The sequence below is a fragment of the Myotis lucifugus genome, unplaced genomic scaffold (assembly GCF_000147115.1).
Source record: "Myotis lucifugus unplaced genomic scaffold, Myoluc2.0 scaffold_158, whole genome shotgun sequence".
Lineage (NCBI taxonomy): Eukaryota > Metazoa > Chordata > Mammalia > Chiroptera > Vespertilionidae > Myotis > Myotis lucifugus.
In genome coordinates, this window is record NW_005871206.1 from 651,885 (window position 1) to 673,609 (window position 21,725).

Consider the following 21,725-nt stretch of genomic DNA (forward strand, 5'->3'; position numbering starts at 1 on the left):
CATGCCTGGGTTGCGGGCTCGATCCCCAGTAAGGGGCGTGCTGGAGGCAGCCGATCAATGATTCTCTCTCATCATTGATGTTTCTATCTCTCCTTCTCCCTTCCTCTATGAAATCAATAAAAAAAATATTAAAAAAATAAAAATAAATAAAATGCGTAACAGGAAGAATAGAAATTATATTGAAATATATAGTTCTAGCATCTGACCCCTGAGATTTTCAAGGAGTATGGGATGGCTACTCAGGGGATGTTTCTGAGATGACATTAGTGTCTTCCTTCCGTCTATAAATAAGCCCCCATTTTCATAGCCCTCCCATCTTTCCCTAGCTCAAATCCAATTTTTCTCATTTTTTTCTAGCCTCCTTCGCCTCTTGCTCAGCCCCGCCCACTCCTATAGACCCGCCCCTCCATGGCCCCGCCCCATCCTAGACTCCTCCCCCCCACCAAGTCCCGCCTTCCCCTCCATTACTTCTCTGTCCCCTGCCAATCACGCTGGGCCACCCTTCCGCCCCGCCCCCGAACCTACATCCTGCCTCGGACGGTCTCTCCCGCTGGCGGAGGAGCCCTGGCTGCGGAAGGATGGACCCGGCTCTGGCCAGTGGCTTCTCCCAGGAGCAGTTCCGGGAGGCCTGTGCCGAGCTCCAGCAGCCCGCGCTGGCCGGGGCCGAATGGCAGCTAATGATGGAGACCCTGGGCATCAGCATCTACCGGCTGCTGGACCAGGTAGCGGCCTGCCTGCTGGAGGACTGCGGGGCTGCCGCGTGCCAGGGCCAGCCTTCCCGGGGGAGCCGGGGGCTGCAGCCGCGGAAGTCCGGACCCGGGCGGGTCTTTTGGAGCTGGGAGGAGCGAGCGCCGGGGCGGTGCCTCCAGCTGACTTTGTCCCGTTTCGGGGAGAGGGGAGGTCATCAGAATTCAGCCTTAGGTCTGAGGCCCCACGGGGGTGTGGTTTGTGAGAAGTTAACTGTCAAGTTAAAACGTGGGTCTGCTGATTCGTAGCCTCATGCACCTCCGGAGTGGGTGCCAGTGGTGTGTGTATGTGGGGAATATCCCCGGGTTGAATCCAGGTGGAAAAAAACACGACTTTTCAGAGACTGGATGTGCAGGGTGGCTGGTGTGTGGGAGAGGAGTGTCGCTGAGGAGGAACTTACTATCTACTCTAGCCATTCCAGTGACCTGCTTCTTTTGGCTGCTGCCTCTTCCTTGTACGTTGCACTTATTAACTTGAGTCTGAAGCTTCAGAGGGAAAGGTTCACAGAAGGCCTGGGAGGAATGGAGTTGGTCATTAAGCAGGTCTCCAGCGGCCCTGCAGGCCTTTGGAACAAGTCGCCATCCAGGTGGGAGGATCATATTGCACCTGAGCCCTGTCATCAATTGCCCTGTGTAATAGCAGTTCATGACAAGCAGGTTAAAGGTCATCCTTAGGCAAGGTACGTGAAATCCAGGTTTCTTGGCAGAGGACCAGAGTATTATAGTGTTAGAGCAGGGAGGCGCTCTGGATGTCTTGCTACATATACCACTGGGTGTAGCAAGGTGAGCAAGTTCACAGTGTAGAGCAGACGGAATTCATTTCCTAGGGAAATTTCAACAGTTACCTTGGTGCAAAATTGCACAAGTTTTCAGACAAGATGCATTTATCTTCTCTCAGATTATTCCGTTTTCCTTTACCAGCCGCATCCAGGCGCTTGCCAAGGTTTGTCCATTGGATTGTGCAGACATATCTGACATAGGGCCCGTTTCCTTTCCCTTTACTCGCCTCTATGTTTGTCACTGTGGATGGCACTTCTCACCTAGAATTGCAGTGACCTCTTAACTAGTTTCCCAGCTTTCCTCCTACACATTGCAGCCCAATCAAACACCCGCGAGGCTATGATCTTATCGCTCCCGTTTCAGTGGCATTGCTGATTGCAGAATTAATAATAACTATTGTAACAGCGAATACATTTCATGCTTTCTAATGTTCCAAGCACTGTTTAAGTCTTTGCAGGTACTGAGTCCTCACATCATCCCTAATGTCAGGTGCTGTGATTATACTTTTTTTTTTTTTACCTGTATGTATGGAAATGAATCTATGGAAAGGTTAAGTGGCTTGTTCAAGATTTGAACTGGAGTCAGAACTCAGCCGTCTTGCTCTAGTCCTGTGTCATAAATATGCTTCCATAGTGCCTCTCTGAGGGAAGGCAAATGTTGCCCGCAGGTTATCCTGAACTAGTTTGGTGTTTTTAAAAAAATGTTATTTTTATTATTATCATTATATTTTCATCTTTATTGTTGAAAGTATTATATATGTCCCCCTTTCCCCCCATGGACCTCTTCTAGGCTCCCCCCACCCCCCCTCCAGGCCTTCACCATGAACTAGTTTGGTCTTAACTCATATATTTCCAGCTTTATCTCTCATAACTCATGCATACTGCTCCTGTCCTCTAGCCACCCATACTCCCTACCCCAGGGGCCTGTGCTTTTTTGCTTTGCAGGGACCACTTCTCTCCTGTGTGTGTGTGTGTGGGGGGGTATGAGTGGTATTTAAACAGTTCCTATCCCTACTAACCATTCTATGTGTCTTATTTCCACCTGTTCTGGGGATGAAGACAGTCATGGTACATTGATGTAAATTAGCGAGCTTTCACAAGTTTGGAGGATCATGAGATTCCCATAGGTGTGCCATTGAGCCTCAGCAGACAGGATGGAGGGCCATTGCCCTGGCCATTTTGATCTCCATCTGTATTAAAATGTGGAGGCCCTATTGGCTCAGGCTACACACCAGCTCCTTCCCAGAACCCTTACTGGCCTTTAGCATCATCCAGCATGATTCGCTCCTGGCCCACTTTGCTAAAGCCTCATTGGTTTTCCAGGTTGACGCCCATCCTGTACCTCCCTCCTGCAAGAGAATTCCTTCTGAGCTTTAATTAGTAAATCTTTTCTTATGAACACCCATCGATTTGGGGTTGTTGTGTTTTCATTTTCATTTGTCTCAAGGTATGTTTTGATTTTGTCCTTGATCTCATTGTTAACTCATTCATTGTTTAGTATAAATATTATTTAGCCTCCATGTGTTTGTGTGTTTTTCAGGTGTTTTTCTTGTAATTGGGTTCTAGTTTCATACCACAATGGTATGAAACTAGATGCTTGATATACTTTCAAATTATATGTACTGATATGTCCCAATATATCCACCACAGGCCCGGTTTTACACCTATTGTCCTGGCGAAAATTTTTACAACTGCCACTCTCCAAAGTGTGCCAGCTGGAATGGTAAATTATAGGGTGACCCTATATATAGCCACAGGCACGCAGGCAGCTTATGACTTATCTAATGATGTGTTCAGAGAGTTCCGAGACCATGGGGTACGAGCATAGGCCATGGACTCCGCTGTCAGATCACTGGCTTCATGCCCACGTTGGGCCTTCATTAGTTGTGTGACCTTCGGTGAGTTTTATAAACTCTCTTATTTATGGAGGTATCATTTATATGAACTTTATTGGTATATCATTTACAAATAATAAAACCCACTTATTTTAAGTACAACTCAGCGATTTTCAGTAAATGTATGCAGTTATGCAACCTTCACCACCATCTCATTTTAGAACGTTTGTGTTGCTCCCAAAGGAAACCTCTTGCTCGTTTGCAGTCACCATGTTCCCACTCCCAGCCACCAATCTACCTCCCGTCTCTACCTTTTCTCAAAAGGTTCGCCTTTCCCAGGTATTTCTCAGAACTTCTTTAAGCCTTCGTTTCTTTGAAAAATTGGTGTATCTCCTGTTATCATTGTGGAGTAAGTGGGCTAACCCATGTGAAGCATTCAGCCCAGTGTGGTATTTAGTCAGCTACCTCTCATTAACATTCTACCCAGCCATCTGCAATCCTGAAACCTACCCTGCTTTCTTAGAGAGATGGAAACTATTCAATCAGACGTCGCTAACTGTCTCCACACAGTCTTGGTACACACTTCCCAGTGGCAGCTGGAGCATTGGCTCTTGCCATTAGAACTGGTTCTCTCTGGTGAGAAATGCTTACTTTTCATCCCATCTGAGTCTGTTGCTTGCCAGAGTAGCTGGCGTTGAACAGCTTCCACAGTCGTAGGCTGGGAAGGCTTCCTGTCCCCCTGAGGAATAGAAATGAGCTCTTCTGTGAAAAGCAAAGAAAATCCAGGGCACAGTCCAGGGTGTGCTTACAGGATTAGGGAAATGGATTCATCAAGGCTGTCTGGAAGTTAGTGATGTGAATGCGGATAAACACCATAAATTGAAGAGAACGAATGAGGTCAGTTGAGGGGTAGCTAGCGGGGTTGGGGGCCCACCAGGAATTGCTTCTCCGTGGGAACCGCAACGTCAAATGCAAACATTGTGACATTTTGATATGTCTCATGTATACAGATGTTAGCTCTTGCAGAATTTATTATGCTTAGGATAAATACATGTACCATTATTGGCAGTTCTGTTCCTCAACATATGTTAACCCTGTGAATGCGAGTGAAAAGAAATTGAACAGTTTTCTTTCAGGCATTTGAATAACCATTGCTAAGAAATGCAGCAGCTTGCCTGGCCAGTGTGGCTCAGTGGCTGTGTCGACCTATGAACCAGGAGGTCATGATTCAATTCCCAGTCAGGGCACATGCCTGGGTTGTGGGCTCAATCCCCAGTGTTGGGCATGCAGGAGGCAGCCGATCAATGATTCTTTCATCATTGACATTTCTAGCTCTCCTTCTCCCTTCCCTTCCTCTCAGAAATCAAGAAAAATATATTAAAAAAGGAAGGAAGGAAGGAAGGAAGGAAGGAAGGAAGGAAGGAAGGAAGGAAGGAAGGAAGGAAGAAATGTAGCAGCTTGATGTATTAGACCAGTAGAAAGAAAGAAAGGAAGAAAGAAAGAAAGAAAGGAAGGAAGGAAGGAAGGAAGGAAGGAAGGAAGGAAGGAAGGAAGGAAGGAAGGAAGAAAGAAAGGAAGAAAGAAAGGAAGAAAGAAATGTAGCAGCTTGATGTATTAGACCAGTTAGCCAGAATACCAGGGCATCTCAAAAATCAGCGATTTTAGTATTAAGTGGCCGTACCATGCCGCCGCCGCCCCCCTCCCACGCCTACCCCCTTCTTCATTTATAAAGTGGAGATAATAACATGCTGACTTGGCGGGATTATTGTGGCTATTAGTCATTAAGCACAGTGCCCGCTTAGAGTAGGTACTCCGTAGATATTCGTTTTCTTAAAAACATGCATTATGTTGCAGTTCTGAATCCTGAGTTCTTCAATCTGGAAAAAGAGCGTCATACTGACCTTATTAATGAAAATGATATGTAATACTAAGTACTTATTATGTGATGAACTTTAAGGTGGATCATCTAATTTAATCTTCATAGTCATTTCCTTAGGTAGGAACTCTCATTAGACCCACAGGGCCGCTGAGAAGAGCAAGGCCAGTCGGTGGGAGAGCTTAGGCCCTGTTCTGGCTGTACCTCCGAGCCCCTGCCGTCAGCACCAGGCTGCAGTTTCTGGCTACAATTTTCTGTATTTTCATGACTCTCTGGAACAACATAACGAAAGACAGCACAGTCCAGCTCCGTTGAAAGTGATAATATTCATCCTTTCTCCATTCCCAGCTTTCCCTGGTCCTTATCTGAACCCCCCAGAAGCAGCATCTAAAAAGTACCTCTTGTGGTAGTTGGAGGCCCATTGGACAAACATGGGGCTTAGGGACTCAGGGGAGCATCGCCGTGGGAGGTCCATCCTGGGTGGTCTGGGGCAGAAGCACTGGCTTGGGGACCGGAAGGAACAGGTTCCCATCCAGGCTTTGCCACCAACAGTGTTGTTGACTGACGCTTGGCAAGTCACTGACATCTTTTACTAAGGGTCTAAGGCTCCTTGCGGCTGTAATATTCTGTGTGATGGGGCTGTTTACCTTAAGCGTAGCGTGTGGTCTGCAACAGTGGTTTGGACAGAGTAGAGCTAAAGAAGAGAGACATTGTGGGCAGTAGGAGGGGCTGGTGTCACCCTTGTTCTGTCCCAAGTACTAGCTGTAGGACTCAGGCACATGATTTAGCCTCACTTCAGGTCTGTGTATAAAGATGGAGGCAACACCAGTGTTTCTATCTGTATGGCAGGCAGGGCTGTGTTAAAGAGCACATGAGATCATGAATATAAGTCCGGAAAAGGCACTGTGCTGAGAGAAACAATCACTAGCGTCATCGAAATAACGTAGAGCAGGTCCAATGTTTGGAAAACTTCAAATACGAAGTACATAGCTGTTGCAGTGACTGCTGACAGGTCACCAAAGGAAGCACATTGCAAGCCAAAAAGCCAGCCTGAGCTTGATTTCTTCTCAAGGCGAAGGACGAAGTGGGTCCCAGCAAGATTATAATTTTTTTTTCTGAATTACTTAGTGGAAGGAGGCAGCACTTTCTATAAAAGAGTGTGTGGAGTTGTAGATGTCTCTATGTAAACTTAAATATACTTCTATTTAATGTTCATTGACACGGTCCATTATCTCACTGCTCTTCCTTGGCCACACATTTTAGCAATGCTTATATATTTCTGTACTGTGGTGATGAAATTACACATAATCCTATTTCCCTGTAAATGTTCATATCTTATCAGCACTATTCTGTCAGTCTACTTTTCACTTTTTAAATAATATGTTTTAGAGAGAGTGGAAGGGAAGGAGAGAGAGAGAAACATCGATGTGAGAGAGACACATCGATTGGTTGCCTCCGGCACACGCCCTGACTGGGGTTGGGAATCAAACCTGCAAGCCTTCAGTGTAGGTGCCCTTGATGGGAAATTGAACCACTGAGCCACACCGGCCAGGGTGGGAGTTCTTTTTTTCTTCACCGTAATGTGAGTCTTTTTTTTAAAAATGTTTTTTATAATTTAAAATTTTTTAAATTATAGTTGGCATACAATATTATATTAGTTGCAGGTATACAGCATGGTGATTAGACATTTATATAACTTACAAAGTGAGCACCTTGAGAAGGCTAGTATTCACCTGACATCGTACGTCAGTATTACAATACTGTTGACTATTAGCAATACTGTTGTTCTTTTAACAAGAAAGAAGGGAGTGTCTTCTTCTGGTAACTGTATCGCACACTAAATATTGACTGATGCTCTGCCACAGAATAATTCTTTTACTATGTGAAGTGTAGGAAGTTAAATGTTCTATAAATGGAGCATTAGACAAGTATACAGTGTGTTGTTTTCCAGTGTGATTGAAAAAATGGAGCCATTCTTCATTTTTAAAGAAGAATTATGGGTTAAAACCTTTTGAGTAAACTCATTTGTATTAATTTATTGAAATGTTAGGAAGCTTAGAAACATAACTGCAACAAATGTTACAGAGCAGCGTTTCTCAACCTGTGGGTCGCGACCCCTTTGGGGGTCGAATGACCCTTTCACAGAGGTCGCCTAAGACCATCGGAAAACACATATATAATTACATATTGTGTTTGTGATTAATCACTATGCTTTAATTATGTTCAGTTTGTAACAATGAAAATACATCCTGCATATCAGATATTTACGTTACGATTCATAACAGTAGAAAAATTACAGTTATGAAGTAGCAACGAAAATAATTTTGTGGTTGGGGTTCACCACAACATGAGGAACTGTATTAAAGGGTCATGGCATTAGGAAGGTTGAGAACCACTGTTACAGAGAGTTTATATCTCTACTTGTAAGGAGCTCAGTCAATAGCAAAACTTTGCCCAAATTAAACTAAGATTTGTACTTTTTTCTGTCAAATTGTACAAACAGTGGTGCCCAATCCTGGTGAGGAGATCCTTTACTACTGGGGAGAGTATAAATTGATATAAATTTTCTTAAACATTTATAAAAAGTATAAAGAACCTTTAAATGTTAATATAATTTATCTCTAAGGAAGCTTTCTGAATGAAAAGGTTAGAATTATGGACCAATTTGGTCCTTATGAAATAATAGATTATTCCAGCAGTATTTATATTTGTTAAAATATTTGGAAACAGAAATAACTTAAAAGAATAACTAAGTTAGGTGTGATCTCTCCGTAGATTCAATATAATATTGTTAAAAATAAGGACACAAGCTGTTTATACCATTATTACCATTTTTGTAACACAGAGAAGTATTTATTTACTTAAAAGAAATGTGCCACATATTACCAATAGGAATTGTGGATTGTGGGCGTCACATGCCATTTTTATTCATTCTTTTTTGGCATTTCCCAATTTTCCTATAATGAATATGAATTATTTCTACAATGCTAAAAAATTCACTGTATTTTTAAAAAATATATTTTTATTGATTTCAGAGAAGAAGTGAGAGGGAGATTTAGAAACATCAATGATGAGAGAGAATCATTGATTGGCTGCCTCCTGCACGCACCCTACTGGGGATCGAGCCCACAACCCAGGCATATGCCCTTGATCGGAATCGAACCCATGACCCTTGGGTGAAAAAAGTGTTTTGACCCACGACATTGGGTGGGGCCATCCTGCACTCGAAAAGAACTTTCTATTGCTAGGCTAGGAAAGGTGTTACCGAGTATCTTGTTCCTGTGAGGTCTGGCCTTTCTCAGTCCTGCCTCAAAGGCAGTGTTTAAAGGAAGTCGTCACAATAGCTCATTCTTCGGTGTTCACGTCAATCACATCATTCTATTTTCCTCTTCCTGGAGGGCTTCTGTTTTCTTTTCTGTGATATGTATAGGACTGAGGTCACTGGGGCTGTGGAGCCACTCAGGAGGGGCCAGGAGCCAGTTTAAGGAAACAGTTTGTCTTAATTTATCCAGATAGCCGAAGCTAACTCCTGTCAGGTTGGGGAGATAATGATCTCAAGACATAATTGTCCCTTTTGCTCAGTCCGTGTGGAAAATGGGGCCCCCAGTATTCCTGAACAAGGGGCTAATTGTCTTCCTTCCGACGGTGATGAAAACACATGTGGGTCTAAATGCGCTATGTGTACACCCTCGCTACCTTTCCATGTGTGAGTGTGAGGGGCGGGGCAGGAAAGAGAGGTTTCTCCCGAGGTCTGTCCTTCCACTCGGGCATCCATGGCACAGCATGTAGGGGGTTCAGGTCGATTAGTTTGTCATTTGATGACAGGAAACCCTTGGTATAAAGTCACATACTTCTGGAGTTGGAAAATCCTTATGAATTTAGTTTCAATTTGGCCTTCCATTCCTTGCCAGGTACTTGCACATGTGCCTGGAATTCCTAAACTAGGTTATTCACCCCCTGGGTTACACCACCTGAGCTAGGAGACCCTTGAACGAGCCTCATGATATCTGGAAAGATTCACCATGCTTACCCCCTTGACTTCCCATGCGTTTCCAGCATGGCGCTGAAGAGGATGGCTTCACTTATGCATAATTACCCAATAACATTATGTTAGCACATGGAAATTGAGTGGCTCTAAAGCAGTGGTTCTCAACCTTCTGGCCCTTTAAATACAGTTCCTCATGTTGTGACCCAACCATAAAATTATTTTCGGTGCTACTTCATAACTGTAATGTTGCTACTGTTATGAATCGTAATGTAAATATCTGCTATGCAGGATGGTCTTAGGCGACCCCTGTGAAAGGGTCATTTGACCGCCAAAGGGGTCGCTACCCACAGGTTGAGAACCACTGCTCTAAAGGCTTTCTTTCTGTTTGTTTGCCTTTGCATTGACATTTAAGGGCCACTGGTTTAATCTTAAAATTAGAGCCATTAGCCCTAACTGGTTTGGCTCAGTGGATAGAGCCTCGGCTGCAGACTGAGGGGTCCCAGGTTCGATTCTGGTCAGGGGCATGTGCCTTGGTTGCGAGCACATCCCCAGTGGGGAGTGTGCAGGAGGCAGCTAAATTGATGTTTCTCTCTCATCAATGTTTCTGGCTCTCTATTCCTCTCCTTTTCTCTCTAAAAAAAGGAAAAAAAAATTAGAGCCTTTAGACAAGGTGACAGTTAGGAACTTCAAGTTGCCATCATATGGAGAGTTGAAAATATGTAGCGGCCAACTCCGGCCCAGTCCCCTTGCAGACTTTGGAATCTAGAAACTTTTTTTTTCTTTTCTGAATAACAGGGACTAATATGATCTGAAGCTGATGTTTCTTCCCATTTATGCACAAGTCCTTTATATAAAAAAGAAGCAGTGTTGACAAATTCTGTCTTAGAATTGATAGAACAGTGTGTTGGGTTCATTCGGCCCTGTGGAATCTAAAACAGTAACCTGTCCCCTGAATGCTAGCTGCCTATACGACAGCCCCTACTTGGATGTTTAATAAGCATCTCAAACTCAAGGTGGAACTCTTGGTTACCCCACAGCCCACAGATGACCTCCTCCCCACGTTTTTTCTTTCTTACAAAAAGGAGCTCCCCGTTTGCCTGGTTGTTCAAGCAGAGGTTCTGAGAGTTACCCTCAATTCTTTGCTTTCTCTTTCCCTTCGCCAGTCTGTCCTCACTGCAATTGTTGTTGACATGACTTCTAAAATTTTTCCCTAAGTCATTGACTTCTCCCCATCACTGTTGTTACCGCCCCGTTCCAATCACGGTCTTCTCTTATCTGGACTATTGCACTGTCTTCTAAACCACTTTCTTACTCTCTTAGGATCTCGTTTCTACCAAGCAGCGAGTCATCCTTCTAAACCCACACCCTGTTTAAAGTCATTCCTTGATAGCAGTTAGAACGAAAGAGTTAACCCAGGGGTCCTCAAACTATGGCCCGCGGGCCACATGCAAATACAAATATTGTATTTGTTCCCGTTTTGTTTTTTTACTTCAAAATAAGATATGTGCAGTGTGCATAGGAATTTGTTCCTAGTTTTTTTTTAAACTATAGTCCGGCCCTCCAATGGTCTGAGGGACAGTGAACTGGCCCCCTGTTTAAAAAGTTTGAGGACCCCTGAGTTAACCCCTTACACTGGTTTACGAATCCCTTGGGGGCCCAGTCCCACCACCTCTGTGGCCCTGAGTCCTACTACTCTCTCGGCGCCACAATTCTCCAGAGCCCTGGACTTTCTGCTCTTTGAGCATTTCAATCCATCAACCTGAGGGCCTTCCCCTACTAGGAATGGTCTTTCCTCATCCTCCCACGAATGGCTCCTTCTAATATTTCGGACAAGAGGTTCTGATAAAGGTGATCCCTCATGGAGACCTTCCCTGACCACCTCATTATTTAGAACCCCTCTCCTCCGAATCCAGCTTCATCTGTCACATGTCCCTTCTTGGCGCCTGTTTACATTAGCTGGATACTGTTTGTAGTTAACTCCACCACCAATGCTCCTGCCGAATTGAAGACCCATGGGAGCAGGGGCCTCATCTGCTTTTTCATCATCATGTCACCAAGACGACAGGAAGGGACTCGATAAATGGTGTGGCATGAACGCCAGCCTCAGCTGTTGTTCATATGCTGTGCAATCCAGCTGTCTCGCAACTTGGGAATCAATAGGTTGTTTCTGCCTGTTCTGTTTCTACAGCAGACCGGACTGTATGAGTATAAAGTCTTTGGTGTTCTGGAGGATTGCCCGCCGGCTCTGCTCGCGGATGTCTATATGGACTTAGACTACAGAAAACAGTGGGACCAATATGTTAAAGGTGAGTAACACCCACTGTTTTTTAAAAAGTCAATTAGAAAGTAGAATCTATTGTTATTTATCTTACCTAGCAGGATAAATTTCTAACAGGTTTAATTTCTTTTAAAAAAAATATATTTTATTGATTTTTTACAGAGAGGAAGGGAGAGGGATAGAGAGTTAGAAACATCAATGAGAGAGAAACATCAAGCAGCTGCCTCCTGCACACCCCCTACTGGGGATGTGCCTACAACCAAGGTACATGCCCTTGACTGGAATCGAACCTGGGACCCTTCAGTCCCCAGGCTGATGCTCTATCCAGTGAGCCAAACCGGTTAGGGCAGGTTTAATTTCTACTCTGTTATGTTTCATTTTAAAGTTTGGCATAAAAGTCTAAGTGCTGAGCTGAAATGTGCCTTTGCTTTCCTAGGACTTGCTCTTTGCATACTTTCTGATCCACTCTTCAGTTTGCTCAGAGGGCTACTCTGTTCTCTCTGTAAGTTGGTTGTCATCTGTATACCTACGTATCATGGAAGGCTTCTTGGAGGAGGTGGTGCCCGAGCTTTGTTTTGGAAGGTGAACACAAGAATACTATATGTGAGGAAGTTAGGGTAAGGGGATGAGTGGTGCAAGGGCATTCCAGGCCCAGAGAACAGCATGAGTCAAGTCAGGAAAGCGTGAGACAGCATGATATGTACAAATGGTGAGTAATTGGGCAGCAGAATCTGGAGTTAGGGTGGGAAGAGGGTTCAGATCCCCAAGGCCTAGGCTGGCTGCCAGTCTGCAGTCCTTAGATTGTACCCTATGGGTGATGGAGAGTTATGAAAGGCATTCAACGGGACCCCCCTGCCGTAGAGCTGGGAGAGACCTCTGCCATCTCGGTCACAGTGGCATAAAACTACGGAGTTGCCAAGGGGTGCACAGACTCTGAAAGACCCCCGTAGTCAGGTCTCCTGGTTGCAAGTAACAAAAATGCTAACGAATGCCCGTGTAAGAAAAGGAAAAGGTTTATTGGTTCATGGCATTGAAAACTCCACGGGTGTCTGGCTTCCAGGAGAACTACATCCAATACTTGAATCATTTCTCCATCTTTTGACTCCGTTTTTCTGCCCGAATCCTCAGGCAGATTCCTATGTCATGCAAAGGTGCCACCAGAAGATCCAGGTTCATAAGTAACCATATGATTAACCCCAGAGGAACAGGAACGAGAATTCCACTTCCTGCCGCTGGCAGCCAGAGCCCAGGATTGGCTCTCCTTGGCTCAGCATGGACCACGTGCTTGTTTCCTGTGGACCTTTCTCATGGCTTTGGGTCACTTACTGTTTTCAGATACGCTTCATATCTAGGGGGAATTGTGATGCTCGCACATCCAAGGGACAAACTGTTCTCTCTGTCCCAGTCTCCCTAGCAGCCATTCCAGTCATGTGACTGAAGTGGTCAATAAGGCTCACACGTGTCTTCAGTTTGAGAGAGAGCAACGTGAGGAAGCAGGCAGCATGCAGAATCCATTTTCCGGTGATGGTCCCAGCAGCGGCATCCTGACTTTGGGGCAGACAGTTGCAGGGCTTCTGACATTTGGTTCTCACGCCATGGTGTCTGGTCCACCCGACTGGCTTCTCTGGAACAATCCTGAGGTCTAACCCTAACTCTGGTCCTCCTGGATATTCTGGGAGCTCCCTGAGAGCCTTTGCTAAACCACCTTCCAGCTTTAACCTGCTCGAGCGGCAAGCTAAGGCCCTGGCCAGATGTACCTCCCTGAACTAACCCCCGTGGCCATGTCTTGCCACTTTGCCAGCCCTGGGATTAATGCTGAGCCAGTTCTGCTTAAACCACATCGTCAAGAAGGAGGGGAAGGTGATGCCCTGAAGGAGCATTGAGATGCCAGTCCGCGAACGGGGAGTCAACGCCGAGCATGGGAAAGCAACAGGTGTCCACCGCTTCCCTTCCTTTCAGGGCTGTCTTCAATCCCTGTGGCACCAGTGGGTGGGCAAGTGCTTTATTAGGTTTTCTTTCAAAAATTGAGTGAAGTAATAAGTTTTTCCCTCATCTGCTTCTCAAGGGACCCCGGGGTTACTTCAGCAGCCTTGGCTTGGCTTCCTCTGTAAATGTCAGGGAGATGTTTGCAGTCCAGCTGGGGTTCGAGGGGACACATATCATCGAATTCCTTTGCTACCTCCCTCCAGGAGTGGCCGCTGTTTGCACACCAGAGCATGATGGGATCGTAAGGAGATCTGGTCACTGTAGTTGTGGTATAGTGCACAGAAACATGGGAGAGGAGCAAGACACTTCGCCACAGTTATGGCACTTTCTCTTTGTCCGGGAAGGACACTGCCTTCTCCAGAACCTTTATTTCCCAGATAAACGTGCTAGGCTAGGCGACTCAGTCCTGAGCCAGTGGTCATGTCTTGAAATCGAGGGAAGAAAAGGTCTTCAAAGCAAAATTGTTGGTACTCTAGTGACATCTGGTGGTCACCCTGATCTTGTAACCTGAAGGTTTATTCTTGCTGCCGGATAGTGATTCATTGCATCCTAGCTGGGAATCTTGTTTTTGCTCTGAGATAGACAAGTTTTGTTGGGTTCTCTGATGTTGACTCTGCTTTTATATCTGCTGGACTGTGCCCCTTGGCAGCAAGCTTTCAGCAGTAATGAGCGGGCCTGACTTTTTTAGAATTCTGTGCTGTACGCATTCATGGTTTATCGTGTTCTACGAGGTCATCCTACGCAGGCTTCGTGTTCATTGAAACCGAAGAGGCTTCCAGATGCATTAACTTCTTTTGTTCTCCTTAGAACTCTATGAAAAGGAATGCAACGGCGAGACTGTGGTCTACTGGGAAGTGAAGTACCCTTTCCCCATGTCCAACAGGGATGTATCCTTTCCCAGGTATGTCCAACAAGTGTGGACAGCGTTGTCTTTGATCCTTGCAGAAGCATCTGCTAAAGCTGTTACTGCACCTTGTGCAGCTTTTGGAGACCTCAGAGTGGGATTTCTGGGCCTGACTCCGTGGAGCGTCTGTAACTGTGGTCACTGGAGGGCAGCCTCTACTTTCCTGAGACGTTTTCTAGGGCTTGAAGTTGTTGGGCCACAGAATTGGGGACTTGGAAAGACCTTTTAATCAAGCTTAACACACTCCCCAATCTAGAGAGAGGTAAAATGACAGAGGCATCCATACAGGCGATTAGTGGCAGAGTGGGGACGAGAGCCCCCACAATTCCAGCTCTCCTCAGACCTCATGTTTGATGGACCCCACAGTGGTCCCTCCATCACTATTGGCTCTGGACACTGCGTGTCTGCTTCTTCCCCTCAATTTCCTTATGTATCTTATGATGCAGTTGAATGGAATGTGGGGAGTTTGAGCTGCCACTCCGAGGTTCTAAGAAGCCCACTTAGGACTTGCCTGGGAGGGTGGGATGGGAATTTGCTGGGAGAGCAGTGCAGGGGTAGGATGACTGACAGGCAAGCTTTCTCTTTAATCACAGCAGCTGAGCACTTCACACACTGAATTTCCATATAAGATCCTTGGAGCAAAGGGGCTCGTGGATTAAAACATAACCTTTGGAAACCACTGAGTAAGGTGATCACTGGATCTTTTCTAGCCCTACATTCTATAAGTCTGTTGGTTCCTAAATAATCATCCTCTAAAAAGAGAGGGAGTGTGTGGGTGTGTTCTGTGTGTTTTGTCTGTATGTGTTTTTGTGTCTACCTGGCCCCCGACTAGATTTTAAACTCCAGAAGGGTTTATTTTTTGCCACAGTTCCCATACCCTGCTAGATAGCTTACATTACATATGGCATGTATGTCAACAAATTGTGGATTACTTAACCCCTTAGATTTTATGTGGTTTTCTCTAATCCTGCCGACAAGGGTGCAAAACGGGCATCATCAGCCCCATTTCACAGTGAGGGAAACTGAGGCAAAGAGAAGTTCAGAACTTGACTCAGGTTCACAGAGCTGGTGGGTGGAAAAGGCAGGTTTGGGACCAGGTCCAGCTGTCTCCAGAGAAGGTGATCTTGACCAGGCCATGGTCCTGCCTCTCTGACCTCACAGGACACTGCTGGGTAGGTATTCGCAGGGGTGAATACTCAGGACTCCTTAAACTTTTATTTCATTGGCGTTCCAGTGCCACGTGATCCCACGAGTTGTTGTTGTTTTTAGTCTTTCTATATGCATATATGTCTCTCTAGTAACGGTTGTTTGAAAACAGAGAATAGTGCAGTGGTAAAGAACATTCAGTTTGGAGAGTAAGATCCCAGGCCGTGTATGCAGCCATCCTCTGGTTTGCTGTGTGACCTTGTGTGACCTTAGAAAAGGCCCTTTGGGTCCCTGGGCCTCAGTGAACTGGTGGTTCGCCAGTCACAGGCCCTGTGGCATGCTGGACCTCCCAACCCTTCAAAGACCTCCGCCAAATTTTAATCAATATGTGTATCAAGTTAATTTTTCCTCAATGGAGTGTCAGATGACATCTATCATGTGAGCTGAGTAAGTTGTGGGAGAGAGTGGGGCAATTGCTGTGAAGTGGGAGAGAGGAGATCTGGAGCCAAAAGCAATATAACTTCTTCCTTAAAACATTTGAGAACTTTACTCCCCATGACTTAGAGACCGAGGGCAATAGACCATCCTGCAGGACGCCTGAGTGATGAGTGGGACAACCGTGGGTGCTTTTGAGACTCTGAGGTGCATGGGGCTGTGGTTGTTGCTATTAGTAAGTGCAACTGTGTTATACTTTAGAGTGATTTTTTTTATTGTCTTAGGCTTTTAATTACTTCTAGTGTTAAATCTAAAATTCTGTCCTTTGAAAGTATACAGGCAAAGGGTTGAGCCCGTCCACCTATGAAAGTCTAAATAGGTTTTGAAGCCAGATCTGGGTTCCGATTCAGGTTTCATCACTTGAGCTGGGCGGGGGGACCTTGGGCATGTTTCTTTACCTCTCTGGTGTAATGTTGTCACCTGTAAGACCGGGACACTTATACTGAACTCATGGTGATTTGTCAGGATCAAAATAGATGCTGTAGGGAAAGCACATGGTAAGGGTTCATTAAGTGGTGACTTCTCATTCTTAGGATTTAGTGATCTTCCCTGGAAGAGTGATATCGGCATAGTGGTTGTTCTGTGTTTATCGTGATGAAATAACTGTCATTCTTGGTGAACCAGTGCTGACTCAGAGTTAAATATTCAGGAAGTCAGTGCCTTCCTACGATCACCAGTTGTAAGTACATTGCTTGCCTGTCCGCTGTGCACAGAGGTCAGTACTTAGAGCTTCGGGGGAAGTCAGGACAAAACGGAATGACCTGGAATGTTTGTCGAGTGCTTGTTCTGGTCCGGTCTTCCTGTAATGCCCCCACCAAGCCTGCCTGCTGGGCGATGGTCCTCCCTTTTCCCACGTAGAGAAACTGCGTCTCAGAAAAGTTGAGTAAATAAGCCAGGGTTACACAGCTGACAAACAATCAATCCTCCGCTATCTCCCAGTGCCTTCTTAGAGAAAGGAGTGGTTTCCCTGCACAATTAAAAGCAGCAAGGAATGGTTGACAGGTAGGGTAATGTATGTTCTCAAGTGATACACCAGATGGTACAAGGCACAATCTTGCAGTGCAGGTAAAGATATGGGGCAGGTGGGTGAAGTAACAGTTCAAGGGAGACAATGGGGGGAACAGAACCCCCTCCTTTGGCTTCTGGCTTGGGATGCTTTCCTTCTGCCCATCTGAGATGCTGGTGTGATGTCACGCCTTGACTGGCACTGCAGTATGTCTACATCCGTCAGCGGCGAGAGCTGGACGTGGAAGGACGGAAGATCTACGTGGTCCTGGCCCAGAGCACCTCCGTGCCACAGTTTGCTGAGAGGTCGGGCGTGATCCGGGTGAAGGGGTACAAGCAGAGCCTGGCGATTGAGAGCGATGGCAAGAAGGGGAGCAAAGGTAAAGCCAGGGTGCATGCCAGTGCACCAGCCAGGGCCGCCCATGCAAAGGGCACGCTGATCGTGAGGCATGTAAATGCATGATCCTTGTTCCCAGAGGCCAGAGAATGGGCAGGGGTGCAAGACAAACATGGGGAGAGATTTAGTTCATCCCAGAGACTTGGCTAGAGTGCAAGGTGGATGTTTAAATCTGACCCAATCCATTCTTTACTGACTGTTGTCCAAATGGAATAGATCATCAAAGTCCACCAGAGGGCTCAGAATTGACTCCAGGTGGGTCCTGGGTGGGTGGGGGTGGGGGGGGAAAGAGCCCATAGGAATGTTTCGGGGGACATGGCTCCTTCTCAGCAAAACCCCAGAGTCTCAGGGCCTGCCTACCTTGAGTTCAAACCACGAGAAGAGCTGGGGCAGAGCGTGGGCCGCCTGGCCACCTGCCCTACTGGCATGAGAAGGCCTTGAACCGGAGGCAAAATCCAAGCCATGGTTCTGATGCCTGTTAGATCTGTCACCTTGACAAGTCAACCCACACTTCTTAGTCTCCGTTTTACCCTGTACACACTGGGGTTTAATTTCACCAACTCCTTACGATTGTTAGGTTAGCAAATGGAGAAATTATAATGAGACTCTATCCAAGTGTCTGGCACTTGCCAGGTACTTAAGAAATAGCAGCAAAATGTACCTTGACTATGTTTTCAAAAATGTTTACATATAAACGCCCTGGAAGACAAGGCAGAGGAGAGAATCCACCTGACTTACGTGTCACCTCCCCTTTCTCCTTCTGGGTCTGAATCGGAAGGGGGAGGTTCGCAGGGTTGGTGGCTGTACCTTTCTAACCTGTTTTCTCCTGCTGACTCGTGCTTTCTCTCCCCCTCTAGTTTTCATGCATTACTTCGATAACCCAGGTGGCCAAATTCCGTCCTGGCTCATTAACTGGGCCGCCAAGGTGAGATCCCAGGAGGCAGAAGGGGGAAGTGTGTTTGACAAATGTTGACTTAGCCCGTGGGGGCTGTCAGGCCGAAGAGACACGCTGTCTCAGGCCTAATGAGGCTCTTTTATGAAGCAGCGTGGTTGAGTGACCACGCTTAGGACTGGGGTTGCCAACACCCAGGATGAAGCTGGGGCAAAAGACAAAGAATCCTTAGCTGGAATGCCAGCCCCTCCCTGCCAGTGCCCCGAGACCCCGCCAGGATCACTCTCTGGAACCTCGGGACAATAGGCTGCTCCTCCTGCGGACAATGGTGCCTTTGGACCCTGTGTCTGCTTACGGAGGAGCTGGGCTGGCTGGGGAGACAGCCTGACGTCTCCACGCCTCGGGAGAGCCTCGGGTTTTGTTCTGTTGTTTTGCTCTGTTGCCCTGTGAGGAGAGGGAACCACAATGGTCGCCCCGATCACTGGAGACTGCCTAGGCGCCTGGTTTCACTGGGACCGTTCAGCCTGCTGTGTACCAGTCCCACTAACTGGCTGGAGGGCTCAACAGATCCCCTGGGAGCGTGACAAAGCTCAGAGGCTTTGGGTCAAACCCAGGTGCCTTTGAATCCAGGCCCTGCTCTGTGTAATTGATGGAAGCCATCGAGTCTTTCCCTTTTAAAAGGGACTGGATATTACCTGCTGCGTAGAGTGGGAGTAGAGAAGACAATGTTGGTGGAAAGTCTTGCACAATGGTCAACACTCGCTAAGCAATAGTGTATCCAGCCTCACGCCCCCAAATCCTTACCAGTCTCTAATTCTGCAAAGCGAGTCCTTTCCCTTCCTCAGGGGAGTTGAACAACCCAGCCCCATCCCATGCCCCGTGTTTTCTTTTTCTTTTCAAGAAACGGTGTCTCAGAAATGTCTTAGCTTTTCATTGGCAAACGCCAAAGCATAAGGCAGTGCCTTGCAACAGTGGCCTCTGTGGTCTAGTCTCACCTGCGCCCTGGATCTTACCTTTCGCCATTGTCTGTGGCAACTTGAAACCCGGTCCAGGCCCTGTTGTCTTTCATTCTTCCCTGAGTCGCCTTTGTCTACCTGAGCCACACGCCAAGGAATCGGGAGTGATTGCGGTGAGAACCTAGACGTGACAGTCTCCTTTGCTTTGCAGAACGGAGTTCCTAACTTCTTGAAAGACTTGGCGAAAGCCTGTCAGAACTACCTCCAGAAAACCTAAGGAAGGGGATTGGGAAGCTTGTGCCATGCACCGACGTCTGCGGAAGAGCCACAACCCACGGACGCTCGGCCTTCCTTTCGCTTTCCCGTCCTCAGAGGCCGGCACACCGTCCAGCTCGGCCCCAGCCTCCCTGTGTGCCTGACGCCCGGCTTCCTTTCCCACTTGCCCTGCCCTGCTGCCTCCTTCCACAGTTGAATATGCGTCAGATTAGGGAAACTTCTGCTTGTTTGTTTTTCAAAAGGGAAGTCCTCAGCAGGGAACACAATCACTCCATTGTGCCTTTGGAAGGGGATGGATGGGTGGAGAAGCCACAACAACAACAAAAAACACACACATAAGAATGCCCCCTCCAGGCAAGCTGAACTGGATTTCTTGCCACTCAGAGGGGCTGCTGGAAGTTGCGTTCCCTGCAGAGTCGGCTCACAGTGTGCCAAGACTGGAAGGCTGGGTTGACATCCCTTTGCCTTAAGTCTGGTGACTTGATTTGGCTGGGATCTGAGGGGATAATCCAATAATTCTCTGCCCATCTCCACAGCTGGAGGATCACAAGCTGCTTTGATTTGAAAAACACTGTAGGCCTGACTAAGCATATGACTGTGATGTGACAACCGTTTTCTCCTCATCACCCATGTCTGGGTGTTTCTCTATCCATATGCCACTGGGGAGAGGTTGGCCACACCTCACTAGCTCTTCGTTTTACTGGCAATGGAGGCATCCGGTTGTCTCTGGTAGTTAACAAAAGCCAAGATGCTTTGCACACAGCCCTGTGATAAAGTGTCCTTATAGGCAATACGATGAATTTCCCCTCTGGAAGGTTTGGAGATGTTGACAGGATCATGGTCCACAGCCAGGGAAATATTAACGAATGGCTTGGTTGACTCTCTACTTTTTTCTCAGGAATTTACCCAAGTTGTCTGCCTCTTCCCACCACCCAAAGACTTCTATGTTTTCTCCTGAATTTTGGTAGGGCCAGATATCTATCTTGTGACACAGCCTTGATGATCTCAGAGAAAATGTTTAAGCACTGTGTGTGACGGTGTCACCCTTGATGAACGGGCATAGGCATTCAGGAGGTAAAGCCAAAAGCCAGGGGTTTATGAAAACGGGATATCTCAGACTGTACATTTTCTCTCTGGGAAGGAAAGTGATTGAATACCAAATAAATACAGAGTGGCTTCTATTTATCCTGTGTGCAGCTTCCTTCCTACCTGGTTCCTTTTGTGAGAATGAATCAATTTGGTCTCTTTGGTTTACAAGTCACATCCGACCGAACTCATGGACTTGAACAACAACAAAAAATTTAGGCTCACTTACCTGCAAGGCCAGGTGAAGAATGGCTTCAGGTATGGGTTGATACAGGTGCTCAAATTGACGTTATAATTCCGCTCTCTTCTTCAAGTTATTTTTGATGTTGGGCTGTATTTGGTGGCTAGATTGCTGCTAACAGCAAAAGGTAGGCTTGCATCTTCCCAGGCTCATGCTGAGCCAAAAGAGAGAGGGGGAGAGAGGGAGAGAGATAACATTTCTTTTCATTAAACCCACACCATCCCATGATTCCCTTTAAACCATGTGCCTACCCCTACCCCAGTCATTGTCATATGGATAGAATTATGCAACTAAGTGATACTTCATCAATGTATCATTAAAATGTCATCATCATGAGTATAGCTGGAATTTAATGATAGATAAATTAAGTGCTTTATGTTAAAAAGGTCAAGTTGAAAATTTATGAATAGAGCCACTGAAACACAAGCACTGAGATTTCAGCCTTTGAGCAGAGAATCGACATGAAATGGCATGCAAACCACAATTTTAAACAGTGTTTCATACCTTGCTAAGAACTGTGAGAATATTAAGAACACTGAGTTTCTAGGTAAGGCAGTGAGAATATTAAGAACACCGAGTTTCTAGGTAAGGCAGTTAGAAAGAAAAGTCACGAAGTTTGCTATAACTGTCCTATGCACCATTGACATGGGAGGTTATGCGGGAAGCTGAGAACCCCTGAGCCAGAAGCACAAGCGGGAAGCTGAGAACCCCTGAGCCAGAAGCACAAAATATATAGAGCTGGTGGGGGGTGGATGCCCCCTTTGGAATTAGAAAGTCACACACATTTTGTCATTCCTCTAGCACCGTGCTTCACTTGTTTTCCCCGCGTCTGTGGCTCT

General features: G+C 46.4%; 1 protein-coding gene across 1 annotated transcript; it reads left to right on the forward strand.

Moving 5' to 3' along the window:
- Window positions 1–540: 540 nt before the first annotated feature.
- On the forward strand, window positions 541–19,915 carry PCTP (phosphatidylcholine transfer protein). The gene is made up of 6 exons (XM_006095584.3): window positions 541–722; window positions 11,413–11,530; window positions 14,296–14,375; window positions 17,247–17,418; window positions 18,293–18,360; window positions 19,495–19,915. Exons 1-6 carry the CDS (start codon window positions 579–581, stop codon window positions 19,558–19,560), a joined length of 648 nt encoding a protein of 215 aa, XP_006095646.1. The 5' UTR covers window positions 541–578; the 3' UTR covers window positions 19,561–19,915.
- The last annotated feature ends 1,810 nt before the right edge of the window (window positions 19,916–21,725 follow it).